The sequence below is a fragment of the Podarcis filfolensis genome (genome assembly GCF_964270895.1).
Source record: "Podarcis filfolensis genome assembly, chromosome: 5".
In the NCBI taxonomy this organism is placed as follows: Eukaryota; Metazoa; Chordata; class Lepidosauria; order Squamata; family Lacertidae; genus Podarcis; species Podarcis filfolensis.
Window position 1 is genome coordinate 19,298,852 of NC_139608.1, and position 24,925 is coordinate 19,323,776.

The window sequence follows — 24,925 nt, forward strand, 5'->3', positions numbered from 1 at the left end:
GCTTGGGGGTGATTTCAAATATCACATTCAAGCTAACACACACATACACACATCCTATAATAGTACCTTGCAATGGTGGCGTGTTTTCCTTTCTTTAAAGTTTTCATTGAATCGAAGCACAAGAAGTATAGTTATAATGGAATGGTTCTCCAGAGAAGGAAACTTCGCTCTTAGCTTCACGTTTCCTAAATGGTTTCCCTGAGGAATTTTTCCTTCCTTACGTCTTAGCAGCAGAGACACTGGTGTATTATGGGGAATGGAAGGAAGGTAGAAAGGGGGCATTGAAATGTGAGGAGTGCTTGGGAAAGAAAGATCGCAATAAGAAATGCAAAGCAAAACAATTTCTCTGTTTTCTAACTAGTTTTACAGCCCAGAGGCACAGAAGCGTCTGAGAACAACCTCATGCAGAAGCAATTTAATACAATATGTGTGTTTGTTTGTTTGTTTTTCTTCCCTCCAGGTGGCTTCATCAGTTTTAATGGTTCCTGGCGTGTTCAGGGGATCCTGGCCATGTCCCGCTCCCTTGGAGATTACCCGCTGAAAAATCTGAACGTTGTCATCCCTGACCCAGATATCCTAACCTTTGACCTGGACAAACTTCAACCAGAATTCATGATCTTAGCATCTGATGGGCTGTGGGATGCTTTCAGCAACGAGGAGGCCGTACGGTTCATCAAAGAACGCTTGGATGAGCCACACTTTGGAGCCAAGAGTATAGTCCTGCAGTCATTTTACAGAGGCTGCCCTGACAACATAACAGTCATGGTGGTGAAGTTCAAGAGTAGCAGTAAAACAGAAGACCAGTAAAAAATAATAATAATTCTCCTCTCTTTCTGCCTCTCTCTCTCTCTCAGCGAACTCCTTCATCAAACCTTTACACTTCAACATGGTAGACAGCTGTAGCAAGTATATTAGCATTAAGACTTGTACATCCAAAAAGAAAAGAGGAAAAAGAAATCACATTTTTTCCTTTCCTTTCTTTTTTTTTGAAAAGCAGAGCTATGTGGCAAACGCATTTAAAACAATTCTGTGGGGGTTAAAAAAAAAAAAAAAGCTCATGCTTGCTTTCTTTTCTCCAGCTCTTTTAAGGATAAATTCTCCCATTCTCAAAGGCTAATCAGCTCCTGCTTCAGCTATTTTGAACAGCTGTGATTTCTTAGTCATCCACCCAGGAGCTCAACTTGGGAGTGGCACGGCCGGGGCAAGACAAGAATGGCTTTTGAGCAATTGATGGAAGCGACACAGGACTTTCACCATTGTAACTATCTCCACCCCGGCATGCACTCTGTTTTAATGCTATTGCTGTCTGTCCCCAAGCCCTGCTAAACCGCAGAAGTAGGAAGGTGGGTAGCAAACAAATTTGTAACTGTTGATCTGTCTTTTCATAGGAGGAGGTGAAGGAGGGAGCCTGCTGGGCACACAACAGGCCATCCTTCTTCCTCATTTCATAGGTAAACATCCTTCCTGCCACATAAGTAAGGAGGAGCTCTTGAGCTTCTCCAGCTGTCTGTTTCTACTGTCTGTGTGCATGCCTTTAATGGTGCTTTGCCTTGTTTTCAATTCCATCCAGCAGGTAGCTTTTGAGGTCCATGCTCCTTGGGAAAAATTGCACAAACAGCATTCATTGACTCTTCCTTCTAGACATGGTGGATATCAGGACTAGGCTATGCCTGCAGAAATTATTATATATATCTATATCACAGAATGTTGTAAGGGCTGGGGGTATGAAGATCCTGTGGAAGTCAGCTGAGTGTTTAGCACAGAATACTATTTACATTCTGTTATCAACGTGTGTTCAGATACAAGGCAGGGTTGTTGATGAAGCGAACAAGCTGAAATGTGAACTTGCTGCCTAGTTCACACACATACGTGCACACACATACACCACCAGCAGCTTTTCAGTAGAATGGAAGCTTAATTCAGAAAAAGAAAGAAAAAAGATGGACAAGGGTAAAATAATTCTGGTGGCCTGGGTATTTAATTATGTAAATAATCAAAAGCCGGCCTAAGGAATTAAAAGTGTTGATTATGTATAGCTGTATTTTGCAGCCTCTGAATATCATATGCTTTGCTGTAGAAAATGGACGTTTCCAATCCCAGTATTGATTAATAATGTAGGTGTGACCTGGCTACTTAATCCCCCATAATGCTCATCACCTGATAGCTCCATGGTCAAGGAAATGGGCAGGTGGGCCAGTGGAGCGGTGCTGCTTTCATAAACGTCACTTGCAGAGGCTGCACAATTTTATACCATAGCTTAACAAGAGACACTTTGCTGTACAGCAGGGTTCTGATTCCGGGCTACCCATTGAACTGCTTTAAACGCACTTGGCGGTCAATGAACTCCTGCCTGTTTCTGCTGGCTCTGATGTGCATGTGCAGAGCTAACTGTATGTTTCCGTGAGTTGAAGAAAGGTGCGTGGGTGCTACCCTGGTTCACCTGTGTAGCGTTGCTGCCCTCTAAAAAAAAAGGAAAGAAAGACCATAGACATGTGGGTTGCTGGGTCATGTCAGTAAGCTATAATTCAAAGCCATATGCATGCAAGGGATTCCCATTCTCTTCTATGAAGAGGGAAACTTGAGTACATATAGTGGAGAACGCCCTGTTAGGAGACATTTCGCTTCTGATGGAAGTGAAGGAGAAGGCCTCCATTCACATACTAGAGCATGGCCACTAGGTTCTAGTGAATGTGCATTAGTAGGTGGGCTATTGCTAGACTTTAGCACTTCTGGAAGTGCCACTTGCGCAGTCTCTCTCTCTTCATTTGCTGTAGATCTGGAGAGCCTGTGGCCGTCCAGGTGTTGTTGAACTCAAATGCCCATCGTGACCATGCTGGCCAGATGATGGGAGCTGGAAAGTAGTAACACCTGGAAGGTTACAGGTTCCTCCTCATCCCTCCCGTAGGTATACATAGGACCCCCTCAACAGATAACCCATGCCCCTCAATGGCAGCAAGGAAGGTGTCCTTTATTTTCCCTGAAACATAGGAGTGTCTTGCAAATAACACACCAAGGGATTAAGATACGCAAAGTGTGTATTTCACCCTTCTGGTCTCTTATTTCTTGCCCTTGTCTTCAATTATATTGTGTGCACTCTCAAAACAAATGAACTCCGGTGTCAGACCGCTTGGGCAGGTAAATACAAACAAAGTATCCCTGCCTCTGTTTTGCTGCCCTCCTATATTAATGTGGAATAATAGCTGAATGACTTAATGAATGGCTCCAATGCTTTTAGCAAAGTACAATTGACTCTTAATGCATTCTCCTTGCAATAAGAGATAGAGGCAGAGGGCTCTGGAGGTTAACAGCATGCATCAAATCAGTGCCCAAGGATACCAGCTCCGACAGGATCTTTTAGATTGGAACATAGGAGCTGCCTTAGACTTGAGTCAGACCACCAGTCCATGTAGCTCAGTACTGTCTGCACTAATCGGCAGCTGCTCTCCAGGGCTTTTTCCCCTGCTGTTCCTGGAGATGCTGGGAATTGGATCTGATGTTCTGCGTGAAAAGCCGTTGCTCTACCACTGAGCTTGAGTTTGGGGTGCCAGTCCGCATGGTGATCAGGCCAGATTGTTTTGGAGGATTAATTGGTCTGGCACATTTGTTGTAAGAGTAGATAAAGGATATAAGCAACCAGATTCAGTGGAGGTCATTGAAAGGGTTGGTCTCACATTTCTGTGGGAGCAGAATCAAAACTAGAAGTGCTATTCACTTCCTGCAAAGAACTGTTTTCAATAATCTCACTTAACCTAGGGCTAATCCTTATTCTGTGCAGTGGCAAAAGAACGAGATGCTGTTGTAAAACATTGATAGATGTTGGCGAGGGACCATCCATAACCTCACTCTTTTAATGGCCTTTTTAACCTTCCCATTGTCACACTTTGCATCTTTTTCAGCCATGGCCAATTCTTCCTTTGTTGTAATCCTTTGATTCATGGTATACTTCATGGGTGTTCTCTGCCTCTGCCAATATCTGCTGGCATCCCCTACCTGCCCCTTCCCTAGCCAGTACTAAAGGAAGTGACTGAACGGGAGATCACATTGGCTTTTGTGATCCATTGCTTTTCACAAGCACAACTGACCATGGCATTGAAAACAGTTTTCCAAGGCCTGCCTTCCTAATAATAATATTTTTACTATTTATACCCCACACATCTTATAGGGTTGCCCCAGCCACTCTGGTCAGCTTCCAACACATATAAAAACATAATAAAACATCATACATTCAGATGCCTTTTAAAAGTTGTATCGTTGTTTGTCCCCTTGACGTCTGATGGAAAGGCATTCCACAGGGTGGGTGCCACTGCTGAGAAGGCCCTGTGCCAGGTTCCCGGTAATTTCACTACTTGGTTTTATTTTCAAGAGGCGCTTAAATCTTTTAGGCTCCTGTAATGCTGGTTTTCACTTAGTTGCTGTGTGAGGTGAGTAAAAAGTGTGATATGTGATACTCACTTGATGCTTTGAAATAGGAAGAGGGGGCCCAGTTTAGTGATGTAGAAGCAGCTGGCAGTGCATTGCTATGGAAAACCCAAGTAGGTGCAGATTTGCTCAGCAGCCTTGATGTGAGACCAGTAAGACTTCCATTCATAAGCAGGATAAAGGTGCGATGAAAGTAGGGAGAGAGGGGGGTACAATTCAAGAAAATATATATAATAAAAGTGGGGGGGATTAGTAAGAAACAAAACTAGTCAGTAGCCTACTACTTTAGGTGCAGCTGAATTCTTGGAACTGTGACATTTTTAAAATGTAGGAAATTTAGGTCATTGATACGTGCTTTACAAACCATTAAATGTATTAGAGGAAGAAATAACTGAAATGTATTTCTCATCCCCATCTTGATTATTGATCAGAAAATTGAAGTATGTGGGATCTTTACAAAACTTGATAGCTAGCAGGTATTAATTTTTGTTATAAGTCCAGAAGATATTATACATAGCATAGATCAAAATGAGCAAGAGGAAATGGTGATTTATCATCAGTGTGTAAGATAATTGGGTTATCACGGAAACCTGCATGTTTGTTAATTTGCATTCTGTTCAAAGCCATTTTTTAAACATCTAAGGAGGGGAAAGCTCATTGTGAAAAGGCAATAGTCTGCAAACAATTACAGAACACAGGTTAGATTCAGTCAAGTGTTTAAAAAGGCCTCGTTTGCCCAGCCAGCTAGGCATAAAGAAAAATTGTCTCACACCGTATATTAGGAATTAATGGCTTCAAACGAATATTTATAGACTTGTTTACAGTTTTCTTCTTGTAGGAAAGGCTCCTACATAAGGAAATAAGCACCCAACAAGCATGGCTTAATGGAAGAGCAGAAATTGCTTGACTTGAGAAATAATACTTCTACAGAAACATGACTTGCATAACCACATCTGGAGAATTTGAAACTAATTCCTATCATATATGCAAGGACGTTCTGAAGTAGTTCATTGCCACAAACTCAATAATAGGAAAAACGCCTTCTTAGTTTTAAAAAAGAAAAGAGGGGAAATGGCTACTGAGTTCAAAGAGTTATACCAGATTACTAAATGGTGCTTTTAGACCCAAGTTTACAACTCATACCTGTTACATGTGTCAGGAATTCGCTGCATTGACTTATTGATAGCTACCGTATTTTTCCCTCTATAACACGCAGATTTTTTCTCCTAAAAAGGAAGGGGAAATGTCTGTGCGTGTTATTGAGCGAATGTGTGGTCCCTGGAGCCAAATGGCAAAAAAAATCAGGCAAAAATCAAATCGCGCGTCTCGGAGAAGGGAAACCTGAAAAGAGGAAGTGGCTGCTTTCCTGCATTCTGCCTCAGGGTCTTACTGCCCACCCTCCTCTGTTTCCTTGCTGTGTTTGCTCAAACGGAACAAAGAGCAGGGAAAGCCCCTCCCCTCCAGGCAAGCAGAGTGTCGTCTCTGTGCTCCGGTGCTGCTGAAAACATGCAGGAGAGAGAGAGAGAGAGAGCGCGAGCTGGCTGGCTTGGGTGGGTAGGTGAGGGAAAACTTTTGCCTTCCTTTCCTCCCTCCCGTTATACCCCTCTCCTGCATTCTTAGCCAGCTGCTTCTCTGCACACCCCTCTCGTGCTCCTTGTCCATTCTGTATTTTTCCTTCCTTCCCCACTTAAAATGTGGTTAAAAAGCATGGATCCACATGGATCCTCAGGATCTTTGCATTGGGTCACCCCAAATTCACCATCAGATCACATAGCATGTCCATGGCTACAGCCTGCCCCCCAAAAATCACACACGCACTGTTGCCTGGGGCTGCAATGGTGCAAAAATGTGGTTAAAAAGCATGGATCCACATGGATCCTCAGGATCTTTGCATTGGGTCACCCCAAATTCACCATCAGATCACATAGCATGTCCATGGCTACAGCCTGCCCCCCCCCAAATCACGCACCCACTGTTGCCTGGGGCTGCAATGGTGCAAAAACGTGGTTACAAAACATGGATCCTCAGGATCTTTGCATTGGGTCACCCCAAATTCACCATCAGAGCACATAGCATGTCCATGGCTACAGCCTGCCCCCCCCAAAATCACACACCCACTGTTGCCTGGGGCTGCAATGGTGCAAAAACGTGGTTACAAAGCATGGATCCACAGGGATTCTCAGGATTTTTGCATTGGGTCACCCCAAATTCACCATCAGATCACATGTCTGTGGCCACAGCATGAAGCACAAAAATGATACATCCACTGTTTCATTCAGAATGTTTTTTCCCTTGTTTTCCTCCTCTAAAAACGATGTGCGTGTTATGGTCAGGTGCGTGTTATCGAGCGAAAAATACGGTATCTCAGTGATTTTCTAATTCCATTTTAGCCCAGTACAAACATAATAAACAACCATGGATCGTTGCCTTAACCCTAGTGAAGATCACAACCATACAGTGAAACCATGGTTTAGTTTGCTGAAAGAAGCCCTGAGATATAAGGAGGCAGTATTGAAACCAGCAATGAGAGCCTTGTTGTTATCTTGCAAGCAGAAAGGCTGACGAGGCAAATAAGTTGCCTTAACCATGGTAACGACTTCTAGGGGAGCAGGCATGTTGTGACCCAAACAATGGGTCTTGTTTGGAAAGATTAGTGGAATTAGTATAACACAAGCCTAACCATGCTATGCCCACTGCACGTGTAATATATAACCATGATTAGTGCCAACAATGACTTGTAAATCCTCTTCAGTTTATGGTTCCACTTCCTTATTCTTCATCAGTCTTTAACCATGGAGTTAAAGAATCAATGTGTAGGGACAAATATAGTTTAGCTTTATGGCTATGTGGGGCCTGAGAAAGCGAACAATGTTTTCATACTGAATTAAGAAATGGTAGGAAATATGACCATTTACAGTTGATGTGAAAATAATAAATGTGTTTGATGTGAAAATGGATTTAAATAGTGGGTTTGCACAGGGGTGAGATCTAGGAAACTGCAAGTATTCTGTAAAGAGAAATGCATCCAATTGTAGACTGGAATCATGCAAGGTATTTAACCAATCTAGTTTATTAGGAAAGAGGACTGCTGCTATGTGTATCTAAGCCTATTGGGAATGACATGGTTTGGAAAATGGGTGGGGAAGCTCTGGCCCTCCATATGTTGACTGCAGCTTCTGTCAACTCAGACGGTTGGCCAAGCTGATTGGGACTGATGGACGTCCCAACGTCTAGAGGACCACAGGTTCCCCAGCCTTCATTTAGAGCATTATGGTATATACAATGTGCACATCATTCCCTGGATTGTAGGGATAGTCCATCAACATTTATTGTGTAGTCACTGAAAGCATCTAGATTCGGAAATGTTCATAAAACTGGTGAGAAGATGATACTTTGGGGGGCACAACCTATAGAAACACAGATGTGATTCAGCCCCATTGAAATCTGTGGTCATGTTCAGCCAAAATGAAACTTTTTTTATTATTCACCTCATTGATTTTAATAGAGTTGAACATGTTTCATTTCTCCTATTGAAATCAATGGGCTGTTAAAGTGTTCACTTTGGCTGGGATTTAAAAGGTTAAAATCAGGGTGGCTCACATGGTAGTACAGTGGTACCTCGGGTTAATTCGTTCTGGAGGTCCGTTTTTAACCTGAAACTGTTCTTAACCTGAAGCACCACTTTAGCTAATGGGGCCTCCCACTGCCGCTGCGCCGCCACTGCGCAATTTCTGTTCTCATCCTTAACCCGAGGTACTATTTCTGGGTTAGCAGAGTCTGTAACCTGAAGCGTCTGTAACCCGAGGTACCACTGTACATAGTTGCTTCAGTTTTCGGTTCCATGTGCACCTAGAAAGGGCATAGTGCAAGATGTAAAGTACAGTGGTACATATAATTATGGCTATAAATTTTGGATCTCTCTTTGTGGCAATTGCATGTACCAGTGCATGGTGTACTTCCTGTTTACCCTGTGCATACTCCACGCAGTCCTGGGTATTGCAGGGGGTTGGAGTAGATTACTCCTGGGGTACCTTCCAATTCTATGATTCCCCTAGACATGAGCGCATGGATGCACATTCAGCATGGACAATGGGCTTCCAACATTTAGGGTGCAAAGCTGACCTAATGAGTTCCCATAGTCCCCCTCACATAACTTACATGATCCAACCAAAATTCTTAGGGGTTCATAGGAGCCAACTCCTAGGGGCTGTGGGGGCTTCAGCCCCCGCAGTAAAACATTTGAGTAGGACCCCCCCCCCAAAAAAGTTGATGGGCATTGCCATTCAAATGGTGTGTGCGCACCGCACCATATGATCATTTATGTGGGGTGGGGCATATCTGGGCCCCCACAATATTTTATTCAAGTTGGCACCCCTGTTGCAGCTCTGGAATGTAAACCATCATCTGTGCCCTGTTCTGAAAGCTCAGCTAACCATAACTTGTGGTTCTGAGGCATTTTTGTGGATGCTTTTTTTTTTAATGACAAACATTTGTTCTGGTACTATAAGTGGATTTGTCTTTTCAAAGGCAGGTGTGTTTAAACTGTGGAACGAGATATTGAAAATGATTCCACAAAAACATACATATGTGCATATATCTACACACACACACACCCTATAATTTATTTTAAGTAGCAGAGTCCATATGCATCTGCCCCAGCAGATTGCTATTAATGTGACATTGCAATTGCTGTAGAGTAATTGTTCTTCCATTTGAGATAAACATGTGGAGTAGAACATTTAAGACAATATAGAAATGCAGCAAGAAAGTAGGATCTAGATAGGACAAGACTGTAAAGTTTAGCTAATTTTTAGATTATTCAGTTGAAAACCTTCTAGTTGATTCAAAAGGTGATTTTAAAAACAGCCACCACCAAGGCACCACCTTAGAAGAAGCATGTTCTTTCATGTAGAATTGTTGAAAACATCATGCTCTTGATTTCTTCACACAGCTGATTTTCTAGAATTTAAACTTGCTCTTAATATTCAGTAAAGCAATACTGTCACTTTAATTTCAGTGAGACTAAACAGGGGCATCAACCCAACATGTTTTTAGCTTCCAGAAGGCAACACTTCATTAAAAAATGAGTATCGTGGCTGGGGAAAGTGGCAATTGCTGGAGCCATTTCTCTTAACGTTGTGGCCATATCTTAATTTTCCCAGCCATAAATGTGTCTGCCTTAAATAATTTCTCAGAAGAAATTGCCCCTAATTGCAGAGTATTGTTTAAAAGCAACATTAGCTGCTGCCAAGCCTCTCTCCATAGTCCTAGGGTTACGTATGACCCAGTCACTCTTTAAGTAAGTAAAAGGTTCTGGCAGGTTTTCAGCGAAAAGTCTGGCACTTATCCACAATCAGAACAATTAATACTTAAAAGATACCCAGGCCAAAAGTAAACCTCTTTGCCCTGGCACTTCATAAAACCTAGCACTGCTGCAGTCTTAAATTATTTACTACGGCTGCAATTTAAGTCACAATCACTACTCCCTTCTTCTGAAAAAAAAAAATTGGTCTACACTAACTTGGACTCAGGAAAGGGTTGGTGAATAATGCACCACTAGATTCTCAGAGCCACTGAGGTGACTCAGAAGCAAATGGGAACAGGTGAGAGAGTTTCAGCCACTACACAGAAACATAGGAAGCTACCTTCTATTGAGTCAAGCCATTAGCCCATGTTGTCTACACTGGCTGTCCACAGCTTCCACAGGGTTTCCAACAAGGTATTTTCCTAGCCCTGTTTGGAGATTCTGGGAATCAAACCTGAGACCTTCTGCATTGTAAGGCAGATGCTTGACCAGTGAGCTACAGTCCTGGTGGACCAACTCATTCTCCATGCAGTAGGACCTAAGAGACCACTTACTCTGGTTTAACAGCAATGCTTCTCTCTCTCTGCAAGGCACCCTATCGGAAAACGTTTCTTATATTGTTGAATTGAGAGCACAAGGGTGTCCGATGCCATTTTTGCCATAGCCAATCAATAGGAGCTCAAGGCCTTTTTAATGTGAAATAAGGGAGCCAAATCTGGGAGAGCTACAGAGCTTTCTACTTTGCTAATCTTTCGGCATTGGTTATTTTAAAAACACAGGCGCGTAGCTGCATCATGAGATGTATGCAGATGTTAATGTAGGAAAGCATACTGTGCCCATCAGTTCTTCCAGATGAGGCTGAAGAGTTGTAAGCCAAGCCAGAGAACAGCCACCTTTCTCTGCACATAGATGCTGTTGTCACATCACATTTGTGCACATCTTAAGGTAGACTTCAGAAAGAATTCTGGAGGCAATTCTTGCTGGTTTTAAAAACGAACCCAGTGCGGCATCTACAACTGCACACTGAAATCATGATTTGAACTCATTTTAACCTATCCAAACCCAGCACTTTTGACCATAATGCGCAAGAAAGGAAGGAACTGGTGAAACCTCATAATTCTTGGTACTAGTAGGTTTCTTTTGTACTTAATCTACATCTGTCTCTAAGAGACAATCTGAAACACGGTCAAACGAAATGTAAATATAACATTAGCTGTAGTATAACCTAAAAGTGGCGGTGCTCTGTCACTTCTAGATGTGGGCAACCATTGTATCTTTCAGTGTGTGCGTTAGAAGTAGCTTTCCCGCCCCCCTTCCTTTTAAATGTGTGAGGAATATATGTTTCATGCAACTGCAGATTCTATGTTAATGTCTACAGGAAGTGTAAACTACTGATTTGGGGGTGGGGGAAGGCTTTGGTTGTATGGTTAAAATAAAAAATAAAGGATATAAAAGGAGCATATTTAAATAAATAACAAGCCTCTTTTCTCTTTTGGGTTTGGTGTCTTGCTGTTTCTTTTGATACACACACATCCTCGTCCAATGCAGGAATAAACAATTACGATCCCTGCTTGAGTTCTGCATCAGGAAAGCAAACAGCCCACACCAGAAATCGTCATTCCCTCCAGCAGCAAACTGGATTGATCCCCTACCCTGGCCACTCCAGTTTGTCAGCAGAACTGAGCACCCCATGGAGAATACACTTCTAAAACTTGGCTCCACAAAGTGGAATGAGCCATCCTTTCCAAAAAACACAAGACACAGCATACACATTTGCCTGGTGGAGAGAGCAAGGAAACACACAAATAACACACATGAACACACACACAGAAAACAGAAGGGAAGTTACCTCAGCCTTAGCTAGGCAATAGCTCTGAAAGTTGCGTGTGGATTATTCTCGCACCACCTAGGGATGGTGGGAAAGAGGAAGGTGAGGAGGGAAATAAGGAAAGCATCAGTTGGTATACACTGCCCCCACACAAAGGATGGGGTGCGCAGGAGAGAAAGGCAGTTGGCGAATGAGCCAGCACATAACCAAGGGAATCGGCGGAAAGGTCCAAGGAGGCACACATGGACAAACTTGGAGTGTGCGGTGGAAAACTTCTCCAGCGAATCCACTGCAAGATTATGTTGCAGTTCCCACTAGTCATGAGCTACGGCCATGTGCTTTTTTTCTGAAGTGACATTAAGTTGGAAGAGTTCCCTGTCCCTTCAAAAAAAGGAACAGCATCCTAAGCTAATGTCGATAAGGACAGACAATTGGTTTTATGAGTTGTAAGTGGAATTGCTGAGGCAACGATGAGGAACTTTTTTCAGCTCGAAGGACTGCATTCTTCCTGGGGAAACTTTCCAGGAGAGGTCACGAGCCACATAAATTTATACCAAGTCCTAACACTAATAAATATCGCTCCAAAGGTAAAATTAAAATCAAAAACATCTTAATTAATGTGTTTATTTGAATACAGATTGCGAGGGGATCCTGGTGGGTGGGAACAGCCAGCAGCCAAAGGATGCCGTGGTTAGAAGTGTCTCAGCCAGGTCCTTGCAAGGCGGTTGGTTGCAGGAGGACAGGAGTGACAGAGGAATAACACAGAGGAGGCAAAGGAACCAGGATGGTTTGGGCGCAAGAAGAGAGATGAAGCAAGCTACAATGGGAGTAGGTGCTGTGTCAGAAAGGGTGCAATGGGACAGCAGGAGCGGGAGCTGTTAGTCCTAGACGTGAGCAGGAAAGCGGGAGAGAGATGAAAAGGCAGGGATCTATAGAAAGGGAGGCGAGAGGAAACCACTGGGGAGCAGGGAGACACACAAGTGACTGGGAAAGAGTAAGGGGGGAGAAAAGACAGGAGAGAAAATTGTATGCAAAACCAAAACAGACTGGCGTCCAGTGATGAAAGGTGATTAACCGACCTCTTTGTGTGCGATCCCGCCCATCTGGGATCTCCTGAGAATGTAAGACCAGTTGGAGTTCTGAAGACGACCCACCCCCCATGACCGGAGGCAAGGGCAGAATCAACATTCATTTTTATTCCACTTTCCCGTTATTCCAAATTCACGAAGTACTAATATTATATGAAAACAATACAGCAGCAACATTATAAGAACTACAGAAAACAAAACATAACCCTAAGAACAACAGCTAAATGACCTATCACGTGACATTTGAAGCCGCTGGTTTGCAGCTTGAGAAGAGTTTTGGACCACGCCGTAGTTGGATATCTATAAGTGTTTTACCAAAACACACACACAGGAGGAACAACTTTTTCCAGATTGAGCAGAGGATTCCGGAATGGTTCCGTGGGCATTTACTTATTTAGTTCTGGCTCTCAGTGCATTTTTAAATCGCTGCTGCTCTCAAAGGAATGGCAGTGGTTCGGCTACTGTGCTATTTTGCATTTTAGATGCTTGTGCAGATTAAGAGCAGAAAGGCAGTGTGTAAATTATAGAAATAAATGAATCTTATCCCAAATGTGCCTTGAAGGAGTGGAGCGTCGACAATGGCATCCCTAGGACCCCTGGGCAAGAAGCTGTATCGGCATGCGCCCCCAATCACGTTACCACAATTGCCACATTAGATATCGCTCCATTCTACCTGTCTCAAAAAGTGTCTGGAATAAGGGTAAGGGAGGGGGACGCACACCTTTGTGCTGCGATGTGAGAAGGACGGTCAGTCTCTCCAATGCCTAGGTACGCCTCTGAGTGTTGACCTATTGTCTGAGGTTCCCTTTAATGAGGGAATCAAGTGAGTTTCCCATGGATGGAAGTTCCGTGATTTGAAAGCTATCAGACCACCAGTAAAAACTTGTTAAAATAAAAAAGTACTGCAGTAAACCTAAACAAGAGTTTTAGATATGTCAAGATATGACCGGCAGTGGATAACTATCTAGCCACTGTTATATTTCAGGGCTTTTCGATTCTCCATAGCTGTAATACATACCTCCCCTAAATTTATTTAAAGGAGGAGGAACAGAATGCACAAACCCATTTGCAGAAAGCGTATCTTTCATTATGTGGTAACAGGCTATCACATTGACCACGCACCCAGTTCAAACCATGGTTTAGCACCAAAACAATGGCTCGCGAGGAGGAGGCCATAGGCATTTTTGTTCCTCCCTGTGCTTTTTAGGACAGCGCAAAATGGCAGTGGAGCCATGGATTGGCTTAGCATGTTGCCTGAACCTGGTTAGGTTCCTCCCTCCTTAACAACCATCTATGGTTACAGGTCACGACTGAGAGACCTTAACCATGATCCCTGGTTTGGATGACACGCTGAGCCAAAGCGTGTCCTGCGGTGAGCTAAGAAGTACAGGGAGGAGGAAAACGAGTGCCACTTCCTCACTGGCAACCAGCATGTTCATGGAGTCATGGTATGCCCTGCTCTGGCTTACTGTGGTGCACAAAGCAGGCCTCTGTCAGTATTGCACTAAGCACAACTACTCAACTAATACTTACATTTCTGAAAGTGACCTTCAAATGTTTTGGACTCCCATCAGCCATAGCCAGCATGGCCGGTGGGCACAGATGGTTCGAGCTATGAGCGCAACAACCTCTAGAGCGCACCAGGTTGGGAGAAGCTGTGCAAAGGACATTCCTGCTGAATCACCCAAATGTCCTGCCTCCCCCTTCTAGAAGCAGAAGCATAAGGTCAGAACTTTGCAACTATAATGGGCCTCGCTGAGTGTCCGATATGTGCATGTCCACTGGTGCATAAGACTTTCCTTATAATCCTTTCCTAGCTTCACAAAAGTCCTCACAAATTTATGTCGTATAAACTGCAGAAGCTGGGAGAGCATCGAACACCTCAACCTCTAAAAAGCAGAGTTTCCCAAACTTGGGTCTCCAGCTGTTGTTGGACTACAACGCCCATCATCCCTAGCTAGCAAGGACCAGTGACTGGGGATGATGGGAGCTGTAGTCCAACAAACAGCTGGAGAACCACATTTGGGAAAATACATTTTGTAGACTTGGAAGGTGCTTACAGATTTTGTTCCTGGCTCTTGACAGTAGTTCTTGGTTCGGTGCCTAAAATCTGCCCACCCCTGCTCTGCTGGGGAGCAAACAGGCTTGAAGTAACAGGGTTTTAAAACAGGATGGAATCACTGGCACAGAAGTGAAGTCTCTCTTGTTATTTCCTGCCAGAAGAAAACCATTTCCTGGGGCGATACACCATGTACGGCAATCAAGTGCTTGAACTTGCAAACATCAAAGCCAGTTCTGTACAAGTAGAAGAGTTCTTTGTCTTCTGCAATGGAGATGTTCACACCAAGTATATTTAAACAGATCCCAACATAGACATCTTCAAACTTAATAGGCTTAACATGAGCCATCATTTTATAAACCTTTGCAGCCAGTCTGGTGTCGAAGACATAACCAAGTCCACTGAGGTATGGAGGATACCTCCTAAAGGGATATTCCGTGTAAGAAATATAGGTTTTCTTATAAAATCCTCTGTAAGAGAACCTATTCACTAAAGGGTAGCCGGTAATGAAGTTTTCTGAGGCATTCAAATTCAGAAGGAATTTCACTAAGTTGCCCGTGTTGATGAAAACGTCTGAATCTGCCTTCATAACGTATTTAGCACTGGAACAAAACTCTGTCACCCATCTGAAAGCCATGATGGTTTTCAAGGAAAGGTTGTTGTAAGTGTCAATGAAGTCTTGCTGGATGATGTCACCATAAAGAATGCTTTCATCTTCTATAGATAAGCTTGCGGGGTCGTCGCTTTCTGCTCCTTTGCCCAACAGAAACAGTGTCAACACCTGGTTCCCCCACCAGGATCTTTGAGACCCCCAGGTTACTCGAATGGCCTGCCTTCCCCGCACATCCGTAGGCCGTGACGTCACCAAGATGATGAGGAACGGATTGTTGTCTTCACATTTCGATCGCTCGCGTAGCGTAAAGAGGAAGTTCTGCTTATGGATGGGCTCGTAGTCATAGAAATACATCCAGTTGTTATATTCCGCCACATTGTGGGAGGGGACGACCATGTACCATGCTGTGACTATGACTGAGGCAAGGGACAGACCAAAAAAAACTTTTCTCAAGGATGGCAAAGGCATCGGTCCTTGAATCTGAAGAAAGAGAAGCGAGAGTTTTCGATCGCGTTTCCAAAGAATTGTTGAGCTATGAAGAGAAGAGCTGGACCATAAACACTTCGCTGAAAAAGAAAAAGCAGTGAAGAAGAAAATTACTACGTGGAGAACACAGGCGTTCGCATTCTGTATACCTGAACCTTCATACCAGAAGTGATGCTATCAAAGGAAAACAGTTGCTCTCCATTTGTTTTATGGCTTATTAGGAATGCACAAAAATTGCAACTTGGGCAAGTTCACATGTCTTTTGATGAGTGTGGTCCATGTAAGTGGTGAGGCCCGGCATAAGAACATTTATCCCGCTGCACATAAAACAAATGCATACATCATCTCAAGATTCAATAATAAAATTCTGGGACTATAAATGTATTTACAGTGACTGAGCATATGATGTCTCCGTCGTTATCGACTTTCAGGAGAAATGCTAAAACATTCCTGTTTTAAAATTTAAATACCCAGGTCTCTGATGGCTGAAATATACAGTGATACTTCGGGTTACAGACGCTTCAGGTTACAGACTCTGCTAACCCGAAGTAGTAGTAGTAGTATGTTTAGTCGGAATCTCCTTTCTTGTAACTTGAAGTCATTGGTTCGAGTCCTACCCTCCAGAGCAGGAGAAAACAAGCCTGCTCCCTCTTCCATGTGACAGCCCTTGTGAAATAAAGCTCCCCTTCAACTCATTTTGCACAATATGGGCTTTTGTCTGGGTCTGCGTGCCTTATTTCCCATTTCAAAAGTGTTAACTCATTGGAGCTGATGCTTATTGGGACAAAAGTGTTAATTTCCTTTTGTGAAAAATAAAATAACAGTGGTCCAAATGCTTTCCCATAAAAACACACACGCAATTTTTACGTGAGATAATTAGCTCTAAAGTCTGTGAGACCAAGAAGATTCCTCCCCCCCCTCCTTTGGCCACTAGAGGGAACTCTTATTAGCTGAGGTACACCACAGAGACAAATAAATGCAGAAAGCAGAACTAAATATGTTGTTCACTGCTTAGCATGTGCAGTGGAGCAGAGATGAAAAGGATTTATTGCAAATTCAAGGTTTCAATGTATTTAGGGATGTCTTGAGAAACTGAAGAGGGGCACTCGCTGGTTGCTCAACCTCTACCTCTTGACTCCAAGAAGAGGGAAAGTGTAGCTGTGTGAAGGGAACAGGAGTCTCCTAAAACTCTCACCGCCTTAACAGACTACAGCTCCTCTCTCTCTCTCTCTCTCTCTCTCTCTCTCTCTCTCTCTCTCTCTCTCTCTTCTTTTCTCTGAATGCCTGGTTTCATGCACAAGGCGCAACATGGCATCATTATACACTGTGTATTTCTCTGTCGAACCAGTAACAGGAGGCAGCGTTGGTACGGCTTCATGACACAATGTGCTGTAATCTAGCAATGCGAAACAACAAGGGGAAGAGATGAAAACTACGGAGCTGCAACGACTCCATAACATCTAGTCATAAGATCACAGATTTGTAGAACTGGGAGGATTAGCTAGTAAAAAAAAAACCCTGCGATGCAGGAATATGCAGCTGTCACATACAAGGATCGAACCGGCTACCTTGGCATTATTAGCATCATTGTCTAACTAACTGAGCTAGTCTTGCCCTAAGAAACTGAGGTTTGTCCTGACATCCTATGCCCTTTTAAAATGTGGGGGTTGGAGGGGGTATTGGGTTGTTGTTTTTATTTTGATTATGTATTTTGTGGTTTTATATTTTGATTTTATTCTGTGAACTGCCCTGAGACCTCCGGGTATAGGGTGTTTTATTATTATTAATAATAATAATAATAATAATAATAATAATAATAATAATAAATGGCAGGGGTGATAGGAGTTGTGGTACGGCAACGTCTGGAGGGCCACATATTCCTCATCCCTGGTGCAAGCAGCCTTGGGTCTCCAGCTGTTGTTTTTTTTTGGGACTACAACTCCCAACATCCCTAGCTAGCAGGACCAGGGATGATGGGAACTGTAGTCCAAAAACAGCTGAAGACCCAAGTCTGGGAAACACCGATCTAGATGGGCAAACTGCCTGGCTCTCATTAAAGCAGCCTCCTATGTTCCTGTGTATAATCTGCCTTACAGAGCTGTGGGATTAGCACACAAACATTACAAAGTGCACAGATGCTACTGCTGGCGAATGGAACATGTGAGCAGTCTTTGTGGCTGCTGGAAATACTGTGCTGGAATCAATGTTTCACTGGTCCTTTGTTTCAGTCATCTACAATCATGCTTGAAGAACAAGAGAATGATGGGCGATGCAAATTCTTTGGGGGCGGGGTGGGGGTGGGAACCTTGCACGTCTACAATCTTAAAATGGTTATAACCCCACTGAATTCCATACCAGGCATTAAAGGCATTTAGCTGGGGGAAATCTGAGGTAAATGAATACAGAGTGGGATTTTAAATTTACAATGTGGTGTACAAATCAAAGATGGGACGAAGTCAAGCAGAGAGCAAATTTACAGTTGTTTTAGTGGAATTTTTTGTGTCTCTCCCCCCACCTCCAATTCAAAATTTTCAGCTCTCAATCAAAATTTTCACCTCTCTCTCTCTCTTTCAGGTATGAGGTTTTTATTAAAGTTTTTCAGAACACAGTGGTACCTCGGGTTAAGTACTTAATTCGTTCCGGAGGTCCGTTTTTAACCTGAAACTGTTCTTAACCTGAAGCACCACTTTAGCTAATGGGGCCTCCTGCTGCTGCGCCGCTGGAGCACGATTTCTGTTCTCATCCTGAAGCAAAGTTCTTAACCCGAGGTAATATTTCTGGGTTAGCGGAGTCTGTAACCTGAAGCGTATGTAACCTGAAGCGTATGTAACCTGAGGTACCACTGTACAATAAAATAGCAGCTACAAAAAAATATGAACAGAATAAGTAGGATACGGAGTCCTCTCTTAAAAAATAATTCTTAGCCCTTAACACCCGCAGACTAAATTCACTCATCCCAGCTCTCACCTGGGATCTTTCCTTTCTCCTCGCAGCTTCTCACCCTGGGAGAATGACATTTCTCTGTCTCTCACCCAGGGTTCTCCATCAACCATCTTTCTACTCTCTTTTTTTTAAAAAAAAATGAATATTATTTGGCAATCAGTTTGCAGGCATTCACGCTTTACATCCTATGCCTCTCTCAGAAAGTAAAACAACCACCAGCACTGCCTACTTTCAGAGGAAGGAATTTGCTGCCCTCTGCTGAAGTTACACTATACTGTAGGGAAGCAGCCGCAGTTCTAAAATCAGAGAGTTGTTTTACAAGGTTCTTGAGTCAACCATTCCCTCCCTGATGTTCAGGCTTTCAGTGCTAGTGCTTATGTAGGCAAATGAACATACCCTGAGGGAAACAGCAGGTTTGTAGGTGTAGGAAAGAAGGGTTAGGGAGTACAAAAGAAGGGTTAGGGAGTACGAAAGAAGGGTTAGAGAGTACGAAAGAAGGGTTAGGGAGTGCAAAAGAAGGGTTAGGGAGTGCAAAAGAAGGGTTAGGGAGTACAGTGGTACCTCGGGTTACAGACGCTTCAGGTTACAGACACTTCAGGTTACAGACTCCGCTAACCCAGAAATATTACCTCGGGTTAAGAACTCTGCTTCAGGATGAGAACAGAAATCGTGCTCCGGCGGCGCGGCAGCAGCTGGAGGCTCCATTAGCTAATGTGGTACCTCAAGTTAGGAACAGTTTCAGGCTAAGAATGGACCTCCAGAACAAATTAAGTTCTTAACCTGAGGTACCACTGTACGAAAAAAGGGTTAGGGAATACAAAAGAAGGGTTAGGGTGACCAAAACAAAAACCCTGAGCATGCTGAGGGTCACAAAACACTGCTTTTTGCGGTGGGGGGGGGGGAATGCACAACTAGATATGGGAGGAATGGCATACAGGGAGTGAAGCACTCCACACTGCAACATTTTGTTGCCGATTCAACTTGTTTTTAACTACGGCTGCGTACACATTACCAACTTAAAACACAGTAAGGTAGTTCTCTCCCGCTGTGTTTCAATTCACATGTGGCTTCTGTTCTCAAATCAGAGCAAAGCTGTTTTGAGGAGAAATACCTCAAAAAGCCGTATTTCTCAAGAAAATACAGGATAGTTGTAGACTGTGGCTAATATTGTGTGTGCATGGCTTAACAAACCAGTGGTGGGAGCACTCTTGATGCAGGGGGGGGAAATCACAGGTTTTTTTTTATTTGCAGTGGTTCTTCCTGCCCTTGATGGGTACACAGCTTGGGGGTTCATTTGGATCCAATGCTGTTGGTTGAGGCTCAGGTGGCCTCAGTGGCACAGAATGCCTTCCATCAGCTTTGGCTGGTGGTCCAGCTACGCCCCTATCTGGACATGGATAGCCTAACTTCTATCATCTACACTCTGGTAATCTCTATGTTAGATTACTACAATGCATTACATGTGGGGCTGCCTCTGAAGACAGTTTGGAAACTTCAGCTGGTGCAGAATTCAGTGGCCAAGTTGCTCACTAGGGCAAGAAGCTCCTTGAGCATATAATGCCAATCTTGGCCTGACTGCTTGGCTGCCAATTAATTTATGGGCCCAATTCAAAGTGCTGGTTTTGACCTATAAAGCCTTAAATGGCTCAGGACCGCAATAACTCAAGGATCATTTCTCGCTGAATATGAACCGACCCAGACCCTGCGATCATCATCTGACGCCCTTCTTCGTGTGCTTCTTCGACAAGAAGTCTGGAGGGCGGCAACAAAATGTTAGCTTTTGCTTCTGTTTATTTATCCTCCTCATTGTTGGAGATTTGTTTGTAGTTCTCTTTGCTGGTTGAATCTATTTGCCTGAGGAGCGGCATTCTCAGAGGCCTCCCATCAAGTTCCAGCAGACTGGAAAGAACTTTTTCAGTTCTGGCCCTGTATCTCTGGAACTCTCTGTTGAAGGAAATCTGCATGGTGGCCCCCACTTTCGCTAGCTCTTAAAAAGGACTTTTAAACTGTTTTGGTTTCAATTTGCATTTTACTAAAAAGTGTTGTGCTAGTTTTTAAACTACAGCTGTTTTAAGCTTCCTAATTGATTTTTTAATATGCATTTTTTAAAAGTTGTTTTATATTGTTTTCATTATGTTTTGTAAGCTGCCTTTAGAGAGCTTCCCCCCCCCCCAAAGGCAGCATATACATTCCTTAATAAAACTTGAATCTGCTTAACTGCACTCATCCCTTTATTCTTTCCTCTCCATTCCCTTCTCCTGCTGTCTCCCCCAGTTAGAAGTTAGACTGTAAGCTCCCTGGGGATAGGACCTCTTTTGCTTTTCTTAAATTACTCTGAACATGTGATGCGCATTGATAGGACATAATAAATATCACAGAAATGCTTTCCCCCCCCCCCTTTCAAGCTGTGATGTAAAGTGGAACATTTTCCAAAACGGAAAGTGACCCAGTGCTTCCTTTTCAAGTGATGAAACCCCAGGAAAAAGATGCACAGCAGATGCCTAGTTTTGAAAATATGGTAAGTTTCTTTCTAAAGTTTCGCTCTTCCCTCAGCATATGAAAAATACCACACGTTTGGTAAGTTTAAAAATTGTTTACTTACCAATGCTTCAAAGGTCATATTCATGTGCTTCAGAAAGTTGCACAGGCAGTAAACCCTGGCTTAGCTACAAAGCAGAGCAGGTTCCTAAATTATTGGTATAGGAACTCAAGAGAGGCTGGCGGGAGCCATGTGGTCTAAGCTGGAGCAACCAGTTCAAACCTCTTCACACATTGAACTTCTTAGGTAGACTGCGGGGGAACATAGGCTTGATTACCTATTTCCTCCCAAGATAAGGACAGTGCCTGGTAGGACAGCTTACTCTATGGCAGGCATAGGCAAACTCTGGCCCTCCAGAAGTTTAGGACTACAATTCCCATCATCCCTGACCACCAGTCCTGTTAGCTAGGGATGGTAGGAATTGTAGTCCCAAACATCTGGAGGGCCGGAGTTTGCCTATGCCTGCTCTATGGTATTAACCCCTTCATGCAATAATGAGACTCAACCAATAGGTTATATGAGGCTGGTTATCCCACAAAGAGAAGACCACGAAGATTCATTGAAGTCTGAAAAAAGGAATTCAACTGGCAGAAGAGTATCCCAGCAAAATCTAAAGAAGCAATATGTGTCTCCAGCACTCACCTTTTTTCTATTTGTGCTTGTTACAGAATCCTTAGCCTGAGTCCTTGGTGTGTGGGTGTGAATTAAGGACTAGTCTGCCAAGGCAGGCTAATTATTTCACTCCAATTTCTACTCCCCATTTCCAGGGTGACTCTTCATTATAGAACCTGAACCAGCTGCATTGTTAGGACTATAATGAATGACATCTGAATCTATTATCTGTCCCTGGCATGAGAGGAAATTTGATCCTTGGGCATGGAGGAAACTAGACAGCAGCAAAAGCTTTGCACTGTTTTCCACACCACACCATCTTAGACTTCATCCCTGCCAAGTTAAAGTGCTGGAATGACTCATGAAATAACTGAAGGCAGGACAGCACACCTTAAAATAGGTGGGTGTTTCTCATCAAACTAAGAAAAAGTAGCCAGCACAGTGGCTTTCTGCTGGATGGGGCTGATGACATTGGAGTCCATCAAGAAGTAACTGGACTACTCCCATCATCCCTGACCCTTGGGCGTGCTGGCTGGGGCTGAGGAGAGTTGCAGTCCACCACCTGGAGGCCAACAGATCCCCATTCCTGTACCACACTATTCCTGCAGAAATACAGCCAGCACAGCTTGACCATCTGGAGCATTGCACGCAGTTCAGATCCTGAAATCTAATACAGTACAGTATCTGCAAATGCTTTCCAAGATGGGGAATGTTTTGTTCAGATTTAGGGCGGTGTAGGCGGTTCCTCCACACAGGGTGCCAATCGAGCCGAGGGGGTGCAAAATAGAGAAGGCCCATTATTGAGAAGATCCATTTTGCCACTCAGAGAGCCCCATATTGTGAAATATTGCCAAAGGTTTTGTGTGGATGTTGTACTGTTTGTTTGTTTGTTTACCATTTTAAGGGACAGCTTGACCTCAGTCCTATATACTGTACACACTTTCAGTTTCAAACTCTATTTGCATACTCATCCCGACCCTTAACCATTTTGAGCCATCTTCCACTGATGAGCCATCCCTTCCTTATCTCCCTCCACGTGGCCATCTGTCATGGAGGCGTCCGTTGAGAATCCTGCATTGCACGTGGTTGGACGGTCGCCCTACAAATCTACAAACCCACAGACTGCAACCCAGCCCCGTCCATCCTCCGGGGGCTCTCCTTGTCCCGATTTTTTCCTCTTATCTGCGCAGAGCAGATCATAGGGCGTGGCTGAGCTTTGGTGACCGTGGATCACCAACCCACTCCTGCAAATGCTTGTTTAATTCTTATGCTCTGGAAATCCATCACCTTGCCTCCCAGTGCCATTCGATGTTCCCCTGTCTATATATCTGACTGGTAGGCTGCCGCTCACCCAGGCATCCGACGGTGCGTACACAAAATCCCGTTATGTCTTTAAGGCGCTGCCGCAAGACTCCCCCTGTTGTTTCGATGCTTGTTTGGGTTTCAGAGAGCGGGAGCCAAAGGCAAGGAGCCTTGTCCTCGTTTCCAATCGCTCGGGATAACAGAAAAATGCGGATTTCGTGAGCTACCCTACCCCCACCCCGAAAGACGATTGAAAGCAGCATAAAACGCCCTCCCCCATCTTTCCCCCACCCACGTCTCCTTTCTTACCGTCAACCTCTCCGAAAGTTCCGCCGGCTCGCTTCTGCTTTCCGGGCCCGGATCCCGCTCACTCCAGCCGGTCTGCAGCAAAACCCAGATGGCAATCGGGCCTCCTTTCCGGCCGGCGATGGCTTCCCGGAGAAAGAAGAAAGAGGCGCAAGCGAGTCAGACATGTGCAAGTTCCCGGCGAGCGACCCCTGTGCTTGCAGGCCGGATTTCCTGATCGCTTTGCGCTGCGTCGCGTAGCAGCCGCAGTTTCTCGGCAAGTGAATCGGGGAAAGTTTCTTTGTTTTGGTTGTTTTTTAAAGGGGAAAGGCAGAAGTTCGTGATCGTTCAAACTCGTGCTTTCTTTCGTAGGCAATGGAAAGTGGAGACGGGGTGGGGGTGGGGTGGCGGAATCAAATGCAATCGCTGTGCGACTCTTTAAAAAATTGCGCTTCAAATGCTTCTTGCGCTAGGAGGGGAGAAATAACCGCGAGGCTCAAGTCGTACCAGAAGCGGAGCTAGCAAGGAAAGCAAAGTCCTTCCCGGCAGCCTTTTATATAACTGGGTGTTTCTCTCCCGGCTACTCCATTTTTTATCCCTCGCACTTGATTGACGGGTCTCTTCCTGTCAGCATTCTTTGCGTGGGTACAGAACATGCTCATTGCTTATCTAGGCTTGTTAGAAAGTGCAAGGTGTGTCATGTTTTATTTATAACTTTTAGGTTGGGATTGGGGTTTTCTTTGTACTTTAACGGGTTGGTTACTCCAGTTCTGACAATGCATCTCAGTGTCTCCCTTTGGCTGGCGTCATTGTGGCTACATAAGCAACAGCGCTCAGAGAGCTGAATCAGAATATAGGATGAAGACGAACTCAGTAAGAGTAGCAGGACAGTTTAGCATATAACTGATTCCTAAATATTAGGTTTTATGTATTTATTTTTCAATTATGTTTCATTATGTTTCAACGTTTTTAACATATACAGCCAAAACACTGTACTGTATTTACAACATCCAGGTTCGATCTGTCGTGGATGCTTTAGCTGAGATTCCTCCATTGCAGGGTGATGGACTAGATCAGGGTTCCTCGACTCGGCCCTCCAGATGTTTTGAGACTACAATTCCCATCATTCCTGACCAGTGGTCCTGCTAGCTAGGGATCATGGGAGTTGTAGGCCAAAAACATCTGGAGGTCCGAAGTTGAGGAAGCCTGGACTAGATGACCCTTGGGTCCTTCCAACTCTCCGTTCCTATTAACACAGTTTCGTCTTTTCTCTTATTTTTGACAACTTCCCACCCCCCTTTTTCCAGGGAACTGATTTTTTCTCTCCTTCTGCTGCACCCTATCAGATTGTATTTATTTTGATATGTACCACTAATGTGCCAAAACAGCTTCTAAGCCATTTGCAGCTATAAGATAACACAGTAAGAATTTGAACAGGAACATTTA

The 24,925-nt window shown here is 43.9% G+C and overlaps 2 protein-coding genes across 5 annotated transcripts in view; one reads left to right on the forward strand and one right to left on the reverse strand.

Moving 5' to 3' along the window:
• PPM1L (protein phosphatase, Mg2+/Mn2+ dependent 1L) overlaps positions 1–4,642 on the forward strand; it is a 172,872-nt gene extending 168,230 nt beyond the window's left edge. For both annotated transcript variants that reach the window (XM_083613523.1, XM_083613524.1), the window contains exon 5: positions 461–4,642. In XM_083613523.1, coding sequence (XP_083469649.1) covers positions 461–807 — 347 coding nt within the window. In that variant the 3' untranslated portion in view covers positions 808–4,642. The remainder of the gene's footprint in view (positions 1–460) is intronic.
• An 8,086-nt stretch (positions 4,643–12,728) lies between these two features.
• On the reverse strand, positions 12,729–23,612 carry B3GALNT1 (beta-1,3-N-acetylgalactosaminyltransferase 1 (Globoside blood group)). 3 transcript variants are annotated; one of them, XR_014547968.1, is made up of 3 exons: positions 23,008–23,107; positions 14,643–15,878; positions 12,729–14,564 (listed from the first exon to the last, which is right to left on the reverse strand). XR_014547968.1 is itself a non-coding variant. In XM_083613513.1 (2 exons), exon 2 carries the CDS (start codon positions 15,778–15,780, stop codon positions 14,818–14,820), a length of 963 nt encoding a protein of 320 aa, XP_083469639.1. In that variant the 5' UTR covers positions 15,781–15,878; positions 23,504–23,612; the 3' UTR covers positions 12,729–14,817. The 3 variants fall into 3 exon arrangements, 2 of the variants coding, with proteins under 2 accessions (XP_083469639.1, XP_083469638.1); XM_083613513.1 differs by lacking the exon at positions 23,008–23,107 and adding an exon at positions 23,504–23,612 and having other exon boundaries at positions 12,729–15,878; XM_083613512.1 differs by having other exon boundaries at positions 12,729–15,878.
• Positions 23,613–24,925: the final 1,313 nt, after the last annotated feature.

Bases quoted from the DNA above. Each gene is read 5' to 3' on its own strand.
- B3GALNT1 (XM_083613512.1), bottom strand. From the start codon at position 23,092: ATGATCTGCTCTGCGCAGATAAGAGGAAAAAATCGGGACAAGGAGAGC. The intron at 15,879-23,007 runs GTTTGTAGATTT...TTTCTTTTTCAG, and splicing joins GGCTGGGTTGCAGTCTGTGG to CGAAGTGTTTATGGTCCAGC.